The sequence below is a fragment of the Hoplias malabaricus genome, chromosome 3 (assembly GCF_029633855.1).
Source record: "Hoplias malabaricus isolate fHopMal1 chromosome 3, fHopMal1.hap1, whole genome shotgun sequence".
In the NCBI taxonomy this organism is placed as follows: domain Eukaryota; kingdom Metazoa; phylum Chordata; class Actinopteri; order Characiformes; family Erythrinidae; genus Hoplias; species Hoplias malabaricus.
In genome coordinates, this window is record NC_089802.1 from 77,403,340 (window position 1) to 77,414,737 (window position 11,398).

General features: G+C 41.6%; 1 protein-coding gene across 1 annotated transcript; it reads right to left on the reverse strand.

The window, feature by feature from the left end:
• Positions 1 to 3,292: 3,292 nt before the first annotated feature.
• On the reverse strand, positions 3,293 to 10,199 carry LOC136692011 (membrane-spanning 4-domains subfamily A member 4A-like). The gene is made up of 8 exons (XM_066665041.1): positions 10,115 to 10,199; positions 8,969 to 9,152; positions 8,280 to 8,393; positions 8,131 to 8,187; positions 6,866 to 6,994; positions 6,516 to 6,629; positions 5,193 to 5,279; positions 3,293 to 3,898 (listed from the first exon to the last, which is right to left on the reverse strand). The coding sequence occupies exons 2-8, from the start codon at positions 9,125 to 9,127 to the stop codon at positions 3,785 to 3,787; spliced, it is 774 nt and encodes a 257-aa protein (XP_066521138.1). The 5' UTR covers positions 9,128 to 9,152; positions 10,115 to 10,199; the 3' UTR covers positions 3,293 to 3,784.
• Positions 10,200 to 11,398: the final 1,199 nt, after the last annotated feature.

Sequence of the window (11,398 nt, forward strand, 5' to 3'; positions counted from 1 at the left end):
GGAAATTTTTGGGGGGGCGTTAAGGGTAGGGGCTGTTAGCCTCACCTCCGTACCTCTGAGGTCTGAGGCTAACAGGGGCGCACCTCGAGGTGATCTAATGGGTGCGCCTGTGAAACCCCCTAAACCCTTTACAGCTCCAGCGCGAGCCCGGCGAGCAGGACAAACCCCTGTCCTCGAGAGCGCGGCGCGCGGCTCTCCTGTCTCCTTGGACGACGTCGCAGGTTCCCCTGCCCCCGTGGAAGACGTCGCAGGTTCCCCTGCCCCCGTGGACGACGTCGCAGGTTCCCCTGCCCCCGTGGACGACGTCGCAGGTTCCCCTGCCCCCGTGGACATTGCTGCGGGGCTTCCTGTGTCAGTGATGGCGGCACCCGCCGCTCCAGTGTCGGTGATGGCGGCACCCGCCGCTCCAGTGTCGGTGATGGCGGCACCCGCCGCTCCAGTGTCGGTGATGGCGGCACCCGCCGCTCCTGTCCCCGTGACTATGGCGGCACCCGCCGCTCCTGTCCCCGTGACTATGGCGGCACCCGCCGCTCCTGTCCCCGTGACTATGGCGGCACCCGCCGCTCCTGTCCCCGTGACTATGGCGGCACCCGCCGCTCCTGTCCCCGTGACTATGGCGGCACCCGCCGCTCCTGTCCCCGTGACTGTGGCTACGGCCTCTCCTGTCCATGTCCGTAGGTCGGCCCGAAGGACTTCAGGGCCGATCCCCAGAACTGTGCCCAGGCTGGTTCCTCAGACTGCCCCACAGACATTAGCCAGTCCTGGGCACCCCCCTGTTATTTTGGTTCCCTTGTCTGTCCCTGTCCTGGTTCCCGTCTCTGTCCTTGTCCCAGTACCCGTGTCAGCTTTTGTCTCTGTCCCAGTCCCGGTCACTGTGTTTGTGTCAGTCCCCGTAAATGTTCTTGTACCTGTTCCCCTGCCAAGTCCAGTCCCCTGTCAGCCCTGTCCAGTCCCCGTTCCAACCCTCGGTCCTGTCTCAAGTCCCGTCTCCTGTCCAGTCCCCTGTCAGTCCTGTCCAGTCCCTGTTTCAACCCTCTGTCTTGTCTCACGTCCAGTTCCCGTATCCGTCCAATGTCCAGTCACCTGTCTTGTCTCCGGTCCAGTTTCCCTTTCAATCCCCTGTCCCGTCTCCGTTTCAGTCTAGTGTCATGTCACCTGTCCTGCCTTCGGTCCAGTCACATACCCCTGTCCAGTCTAACGTTCCTATCCTGTCCAGTGTCTTGTCACCAGTCTCTGCTCCCGTCCAGTCCCAGCACCAAGTCCTGTCACCTGTCCCGTCTTCTGTCCAGTCCCTGTTTCCATCCAGTGTCATGTCCAATGTCAAAAACCCTGTCAAGTCCCATGTGTCCACTCCTGTCCAGTCCGTTCTCGTCTCTTGTGGCTCCCCTTTGTCAGTCTCCTGTCATGTCCCATGTCCCGTCTCGTATATTCGGTCCTGTCGTGTCCCCAGCTCCTGTGTCTGTTCCCGTCCTGTCCTGAGTCCTGTCTCACTTGGTTCCTTGTCTTGTCTTAGTCTGTCTTGTTTTCCGTGCCCTCTCCTGTGCCAGCTCCTGGGGGGTTTAGGAGTACGCGCCCGGGAGTTGCGCGTTCTTGGGGGGGGCATCTGTCACGCCTTCGTCCTGTCAGTCTGTTGTCCCCGCCATGTGCTTTATTTGCACATGGCTCTGTTTTGTTTATGTTCTAGTCTCCGCCTTTGTCCCGCCTCCTCGTCTGTCATCTGTTAACCCGTCCTTCTCGTTATCTGTCTCAGGTGCGTCTCGTCAGTGTCTTGTATTTAAGTCCCCTTCCTACACTTCCTGTTTGTTGGTCATTGTTCTATAGTTCTCATGTTCTCTCGTTCTTTGTCATGTCAGTCGTGTTATCCGGTCTGTCTCTGTAAGTTTCCACGTTGTCGTTTCATTTCCTGTCGTCTCGTTCTTTAGTCTGTCTGTCCCGTTTGCCCTGATTTGCTCCTCGTGTCCCGTTTAACCTGTTTGGCTCCCTGTTTGTTTTCGTTATGTTAAAGTCTCTTTGTTTTGTTATTCTTCTTCTTTATTAAATATACTGTGCTTTAGCGAATGCGTCCGCCTCAGTCAGTCCGCTCCGTGATTCCTGACAAGGACCTCCTACTTGAGCTCTCTGAGAAAAATGTTACCATTTTTTGGCAGTTGCACTTGACCCTACACTAGAATTTTCTTCCTCCTATTTTGGCTTAATAATAATAATGCTAAACAATAGTACATTATTTGACCATAGACAAAACAAAATGAGGTGTAAACAAACAATATATATATATATATATATATATATATATATATATATATATATATATATATATATATTGAAGAAAATGAAGAAATATGCAAACATAGCTGTTTATGATTCTCCTTTCACCTTAAATGTTGCAGTAGTTTTGTTCAGGCGTCTGGTTCGCACTCTGCTGGTGATAGTGTGATTGTGTGAATATTGCAGCAGCAGTTAAGGTGGAATTGAAACTTTGAAGAAGTCACCTTCTCAATTGGAAACAGCTACGTCATGAATAGTAAGAAACTTTTAGAGCGTTGCTGGTGTGTTTGGGGAAGTTTAAACGAGTACTAGACCATATAAAAACATCGGTATATGTTAATTTTCACTTTTCTGCTTCAGTTTGGTTTAAGATACTGTGGCGCTGCAAGGTTTTTAAGGTTGTGGAGAGCAGCTTCACAGATCATGCCACCTCTAAATACATTCCCACTGGTATGTCTGTAGATTATTAATGTTTTAGTAATACAACCTGAAGAAGAACAGTCACAGGTTTCCCTCACTTTACCAGCTTTTTTTTATATTATATATACAAATTTAATGCAATTATAGGGACACAGTTGGTCATGCCGTTCGGTTTGAGAAATGCCCCTTCAGTGTTTCAAACACTGATTAATGATATCCTGATAATGAGATGTTAGGCAAGTTTTTCATAACTTACACTGATAATCTCTTGACTTACACACCCAACTTTCAAACTCACATTCATCACATTCGTCAAGTTTTGGTTCTATTGCTGAAGAATTAATTGCATGTAAAAATTGTAAATTTCACATTTCCTCCACTTTGTTTTGAGTTGCTTTCTTTGAGTTCTGAAGTGTTAGTCACGGACGATCAGAAGATCGAAGTTGGGGTAAATTAGCCCAATTCATCATCAGTGATCAAACAGTTTTTTTTTTTTTTCTTATTTTATGACTTAAATACATTAAACTTTAATAGAGTACGCAAATTGTACAAATGACTGAAAATATGGAAATGGGTAAAAACCTTAATATGATACATTTATTTATTTAGAAAAATATATTGCATGAGAAAAGTCAGCAAAATCACCACAGCCGTTAAAATTTTATATAAATTTTGGAATTTAAAAAAATAAGATCTTAAATTTAATGAAACAGTGATGTCACACACAGCACGATAAAACATCTGCTGGAAGATCAAAGAAAACGAAAACCACTGAAAAACAAAAGAAGAGCAGAGTCTTAAATAAAATGTTTACAGAGCTATGGTGTTATAGAGGTACATCACACCACATTAACCCAACAGACCCTGGGTCAGTTAGTGCTTTGGTGTTTGGGTATTAGGCAACATTTGTCTTATGATTACACAGTATTTACATCAGATGTGTAAATATCTATAAAATCTATAAAGAAATATGCTTAAGTTTCTCACTTGAACACTGAGTTGAACTAAAATTGTAAAAAGTGTCTGGAATTCCCTTCAGATTCTTAATCTAATGTAGCCTTATTAACAGTGATCTACAGTAAAATGGTGCTGATTTATTTTACTCGCAGTTTCCATGTTGGCCTTTGACCTCACTGTACTCTGGGGGACTGTACATCGGCGGATTCTCCATTGGAGGACTGCTGGAGGAGACACCACTCGCTGTGTACATCCACTGCAAAACACACACACACACAAAAAAACACACACACATACATTAGGAAATCTCTGTAAGCTACTTGCGGATCAGTTGGTGGAAATGTCACTTTAATGTAATTTTACAGCTTTTAATCGGTAGTAACTCAGTATATCTAAATTAATACTCTGAAATCAAAGTAGATTCATCAAAAGTTCAACATATCCAAGGATCAAGGGAGGGTTTTTTAAGAAGAGAAAAAGAGAGAGAGTGATGGATCCCACTTTAACTCATGCTGTTTGTGGGTATTATAAATGATGTGCACAGGTACAGTTGAACAAATTTGTCCACAATGACTGAATATTAAAGCACGCTGTAAAAATAAGGTAGATCTCCAAGACCATGCAAGTCGATCACAATAAATCATGGCTGCTTCAGTTATGGTGATTAAGTTACTAAAGCTGTGTCATTCTGTATCCGCAGTGGTTCACAAACTAATTAGCTCGTCAACCACCATGGAATATTGACACGGAATATATTACACAAATATTTCATGCGTATTACAAATTACAACAAAGAGAGAGGCACTATAACCCGGTGTTCTGTCAGGTTGTGCTATTTCTGGATTAGCTCTTTTGGTTTGTTTTCTCTCTCTATCTCCTAATTTGACCTTGTTGTATTTACCGACCCTGAATTGTTTTTAGCGTTTTTTCCCTTAAAATAAACACTGCTCCACTGCTATTAATCTGTATCTGTGTCATTTATTTCTCTTAGTTGGCAGCAGTGTCTTAAAATGATTTTATATCCACAGTGACCCCTGTAGGGGACACTTGCTTTTGCTTAATGAGTTTGTTATAGAACAAGAGTGCACTGGTAGAGTGAGTACATGGGCTTCAACAGATGGTAATTGTCGTATTGTGTTGTGCAAAACCTTTGTTGGACAAACAGTTCAAAAGGAGAAACTCTTTGGAACTGTTTACCCAATGAGATGAAAATGCAGTCCAATTTTACAGTTTTTTAGTAGAAGTATTAAATTATGGTTTAAAAAAATGATTGCTCTCATATATAATTGTTTTCTCTCCCTTTCTTCCTCTTCTTTGCCCTTTCTTCTCCATCCCTTCCTTTTTAATCAAAAAAGGCCAAACAAATAAACAAACAAACAAAACATTTATATGGACAAAGGTTTTAAATTAGATTTCTGCTACAAACACTGTATACAGAGCACCTGTTTTTCATGAATAACTTTATGTTACAGTTACAATGTTGCTGTACAGTCAATGTCAAATAAATAAATATATAAATAAATAAATAAATAAAAATAAGTTTCTCTGACCTGTTGGTTGCTGGGGGCAGGTTGTTGGGACAAAGGATTGACCACTGAGTTGTATCCTCCAGGGTTTGCAACCACAGTCACATTCACCTACAAACAAACAGAATGTGATGAATACTGCAGCAGAAAACAAACACATGTGAACCGTTTTCATGAACAATACAGGGCTCTGCTCAAAGACATCGTTATTTCAGGTGTAAAACATGTAATACACACATCTGCCAACCTGGAGCAATGTCTCATTTTTGCACCTCTAAAGTGGGGAATACACATACTGCTACTATCACCATTGTGTAGGGTTAAGTTTGTGTAAACGCATTGTGTTAAATATGTAGTGTGAGAGTTACAGTACCTGTCAAATGTTTGGACACGCCTCTCAGGGAGGGTTTCCTTTGTTTTGAGCCATTTCCCACATGTTGTGAATGTACAGTACCAATCAAAGGTTTGAACACATTCTCTTTCAGTGTTTATACTTTGTTTTTTACTATTTTTTTCTATATTGTAAATGAATGTGGAAGACATTTGAACTATGAAGTAACACGTATGGAATTATGTAGTAAACAACGAAGTGTTAAACACACCAGAATATGTTTTATACTTTAGATTCTTCACAGTAGCCCCCTGTTGCTTTGATTACAGCTTTGCACACTCTCGCTGTTCTCTCAGTCAGCTTCATGAGGTCGTCACCCGGAATGGTTTTCAGTGAACAGCCGTCGCCTCGTTGAGAGTTAATCTGTAGAACTGTTCCCTTCTTAATGTGTTTGAGACTGTAACTGGGGTTGTGCAGAGGTAGGGAGTGGTACAGAGTTATATACAGTGACTAGTCCAACTCCACCAATCACTAATGAGATGTGTCCAAACTTTTGACTGATACTGTATATTGATGTAAATGTTAGAGTTGAAGGAACTGTGATGCAAAGTGTAAAGTGTTCCTGGTCTGATTCTTAGTGTTGAATGAGGGCTGGGGTTTAGGCTTTGTGTTGTGGTTAGTTTTATTGTAGTGAAGAATATGTTCCACACTTTAGTGGCACAAAACATTAACACTGACACGGTGCTACAATGTCATGTGTATTACAGGCTTGGCCCTGACAATGAGCTGCATGGACAGATGGAACCTGTTGTTGTGATGTCATACACTGTTGCCAACCATTATAAGGCACTATGTACACAATATAACACATGGTAACTGCACATGTACTGCACAGTGAATCCAAGATGAATGGGATATATTAACAGAAACCCGTGCAGCTAATGTCCATGGAGTATTTGTATGGTACTGGATCTAATAACGTCTGTGTGTGTGTGTTTGTGTGTGTCTGTTATTACCACTGGTTCATTTCTACAGCTGGATTTACAGGCAAACACAGAGATGCGGATGGACACGATGAACTGAACGATAGTGAAAACAAACAGAACTCCTTTGATCCCCTCAGCCAGACCCTGAAAGACATCATTGTTTCATTATTTAACCTCTCTTACAGGAACAAGCACTCACATTCTACCAGCAAAAACAAACAGTCTTTATAAAAGTGATCATTTTTTACTTCTACATTGTTTCTATGGAGTGTAGCTCCAACAAGATTAAGAATCAAACTGCTTTGAAGTTCCTGACTGAACCAGTTTATTCACCATAAGGTGATGCTCATACAAATAGGACAGCAATAAAAGAGAGTCACCTCATTCCTGCAGCTATAGCTGTATCTGCACCTAGGACCCGAAAAAAGAGCTAAATCCAAACATAGCAGAATGATGGCTATTCCTGCTGCGATGGCGCTGAGCACATTCATCACCAGAGAGCCAGTCACCTTGACAGAAAACAGGAAAAAATCTCAAAAACAGCCTGTATATTCCACAGTCAGTCAGCATTGTTCTCAGTGAAGTTTTGTTCTTTGCCAAATGTTTCATTAGTTCTGAAATAAGGTAAATCAAGGTCTGGAGCTCAGAATGTCTAAACCCAGATGCAAAAATAAAGAGAACCAAAGTGAGAATTATGTACATGTGGAGACAAAATAGAAGAAAAAAAACAATGTGGTCAATCTTCTCATCATTAGAGTCCTACAACACAGCTTAAGTGTAGACACGTTGTGCCTCTTTGACCTACTGACACAAGCGATGAGAGCCGCTGCTGTGCTGTTTTCACCTTTAGACTATTAAAGCACTACACAGCCCTTGAGGTGGAAGAAAAAGAACCAAACGTAGCTGTATAATCTCCAGCTTGCAGCTTTGTGTCACCTTAAATGTTGCAGTAGTTCAGGCGTCTGTCATTGCTTCACTGTTTAAGGAGTAACCAATTCGTCAAATATGCTGATGGTTGTGTGATTTTGTGAATATCGTGACAGCATTTAATGTGGAACTTGGAAGTAACTACATAATGTTTAAGGTGGTGTGTGGTGAAGTTAAACGAGAACTTGACAGTATAAAAACATCAGTTTATGTTCATTTTCATTTTTCTGCGCAGTTCATGTCACCTCTAAATATATTCCCATGGCTACGCCCATAGATTATTATTTATTAATAATACAACATGGAGAAGATCAGTCCCAGGTTACCTCTGTTCTTGCAGCTTAGTCTCGTGGAGTCTTTTTTTCCCTCCTTTAATTTCCTGAAGGATATTTTCTCTTCATCTTCTGATGATACACTACCTCTCCTTAACTTGACATGAGGAGGAGACAAGGGGGCCTTTTTAAAGTTGTGAAGCCCTATGCAGTGCGCGTAGTGAGTGTATAGGGGGGTCAGGCTGATAAGTAAAGCATGCAAGATTTTCAACAAGACTTCTTGCCCTGCCCTTATATTGCTGGCTCAGCACTGGGTGTTTATAGAGGTGATCCCTGGCTTGTCTTGGAGGGTAAATGGCGCTGTGTGGGATTGGGGGAGTTCTATCTAGTGTTCTGGGGGAATACCCAGAAAGAAAACAATAATAGCACTTGTGTGTATTACGTACCAGTCCCTTCTTAAAATTCTTGCTTGCTGAAACAGACACAGCACCAGCGGTGATATACTGAGGAAGAGAAGAAACATGAGCAGACTGTAACTAACACTGGAAAATATGTATAAGTAGGTCTCTGTTTGGATGGAATGTAAAAGCCTCACCAGCAAAGAAGCCCAGACGAACATCCCAGTTATGACTGTAAAAGAGGTCCAAGCGTGGGTTGATAGTACGATTCCTAATAAGAATAAAATCAAACCATTCACTATTTGGAAGGTCTGTGGAGAAAACAGGTAAAGATTAGATTTGATTCAGTACGGGTGAATATATGTTTGGTAAAATTGCTTAATGTAAGCATGAATAGCTGAAAACATGAAAAGTTGCTGTGTTGTGAAACTGCATGGTTTTTCTCTGACGTTACTGCTGTACTTCCTTTAAAAACAGAGAGGACACGTTGAAGCTCGTTCCCTCAGCTCCTGCTCTGTGTTTCTGGCAGTGACTTCTCCCTGGAGGTCATTTCTGGGAATGTCCTGGCCCTCCTCCAGGCTTTTCAACCAATCCCATCTTTGCTTTTACTTTCTCACATTGTTTTTCCCACAGTGTTTCTACTTTTTAACAATGCACTCAAAGCCAATTAATTCAGCTGCTTTTCCCCTCTGGTGTGTGATGGCAGGGACAGCTGGGGCTTTTATAGTTCAAAATATTTCTAAGCATGACATAATATGAATAAGATATAAGGTTCTGTTTAAAGAGTCAAGACCAAAGACCAAACCACTGCAGTAAGCTTAATATTTATTTTAAAGTATGGCCTGTTAATCAGAAAATAACAAACAGTTTAAGTTGCCACTCTTACCCCTAAAGCTTTAGGTTCTCCTTTGAGGAACCGCTGCAGGGGGCTGTTACTGGGGTTGTTCTGTGCAGGATGAGTTGTTGTTGTTTCTGGTGGAAATACATGGGTCACGATGGTGTAGCCAGGCCCAGTGTTGGTGAGGGGTACAGCAGGGTTGGACATCTTTAACTCCAGCTGATTTACGCACCTGAAGAAAACATACATTTAAAACACTGTCAGTATAAGGGAAATGCACCTGTCAGCTAAAACATTAACTTGTAAAACTCCAGCAGTAGCACCACGTGAGTGTCACTTCAGTGCTGAGGATGATCCAACAAATAAATAACACTCCACCTGCTCTGAGAAGGCCCTGATAATTGTAGATCATGGATAAAAGGGACTAAAAATGTAAAGAGAGAAACAGATGGACTACAGTTTTTAATATTAGAACAGTAAAGTGATTCTGTGTGGTCAGTGGAGCTGAAAGAACGGATGGTGAATGCAGAAACAAAAAGATGTTCATCAAATAAATCAGATCTTATTTTCTCATTCAAGGTTCTCACACAATCTCAGAAAAAGGTATAATTGAGATACGTTATTGTGACTAAAGGTACAAACAATGTAAATGTATCTTTATAGGTACAGCAGTGGTGTTATGACCAGTTGGGTTCCCTAAATATTCATTACATTCTCTTCTCCAGAAGAAGAGGGGGGTATTTGTAAGATTTCACTACAAATTAAAATTATAATAGAATAAGGCACAGTTATGTTACCTACCTAAAGTAACAGAACATGTTCCTTTGAGGGCACCACTAGAGTGACAAATCTTTCTGACCGTGAGGAAATGAGAGATCATCATATAAATAAACACAGACTGTTATCAGCACTGTAGTGATCAAGTAGGAACATGTCTCTGCTTTGAAACAACACTCAAAATCATCTCAAAGAAAGCAGCTTCAGAAGAGAAGGAATAAACCCTGTTAAAACTGAAAGGTAGTTAAAGACACTGAGTAAATTCAGAGAGTTCCTTTCGGTCCATTTCTGGTGAAAGACTGAGAGAGTGTAAACAACAGCTGCTGCTCTGAAATGATGGGAAAGTGTTGATTTTTCTGTGTTCAAATAAAAACAAAGTGTAAAAGAGAGGAAGAGAAAAACAGGCTCTGGATTTACCTGAAATGAAGTGCTGTTGGTGTGTTGTTGTCTGAAGAACTAGTGTTCTGTAAAACCTTTGCTGTCTGGAGCTGTCTGTTATGAAGAATGGGTTTCAGAGGGAGGAGGGGTTACACTTGCAATTGTTTATGAAATGTAGAATCTGGGAAACAGGAAGTGTGTGTGCATGTGCATGAGGAGGGACTTCCAAAGAATAATGAATAGGCAGGTCCTGAAAAAGCCTCAGCTTGGACCTTTTTTTCCCAAATTAAGGTTAAAATCATGTTGTAAAAGTCACTTTCTTAATTTCTTAAATATTCTTAATATTTAGCTTTAATTTCTAAATATTATATTTTGAATATTTTCCAAACATCTGATGGTGAAATTTCAAACCTGTCATTACCATCATCAAATGTCTTTACCAGCTTTTCTTTTTGTTACATTATTTGTTGATGCAGTTATAGGGCTCTACAAGGAGTTGGTCATGCCATTTGGTTTAATGAATGTCCCTTCAGTGTTTCGATCCTCGATTAATGATGTCCTCCAAGACGTTAAGCAAGTTTTTCACAGCTTACATTGATCTACAACAAGTTTTCAAACTCATGTACAACTCATCCGTCAGGTTTTGGCACCTTTTCAGTAGGTGTACAGTTCATCCCATTTTTCCAGTTCTGAACTGCACTTCTAATGGCTGAGGCCCTATTCCAGCATGTGTATCGTATTTTTGGTTTCCCTGAATATATTGTATCTTTGTTAGTATGAACACCACACCCATGAAAATTAGAACGGGGAGGCAATCTTGTGAAAAGAGAAGAGTGTGTGTGTGTGGGGGGGGGGGGGGGGTGTCAGGAAACACGGAGCGGACTGACTGAGATGGACGCACATGCTAAAACAGTTACTTTTATTTAGAAAAAGGATAACAAACCAAACACAAACTAGGACTACAAAACAAAGGAAACGACGACATGAAACGAAACCAGGAATAGCAGAGACAAGGGAGAGCTAAACAGACAAACCTAGACAGGGAGAGCTAAACAGACAAACCTAGACATGGAAAGCTAAACAATACTAAACAGAGACCTAGATGAGGAGAGCTAAATAAATACCTGTGCAAGGAGAACTAAACAAACAAACCTAGACAGAAAGCTAAAACAGACAAACTTAATGGGAACACAAAGCACACAAGAGAAACAGATAGACCAGACAGATACACAGGGAGGTGAACCGAATCAAAGAACCGATAAGACAGACAGGCAAACATGGAATGCCCAGCAGAAGGAAGAGAAACAAGGGAACTTAAATACA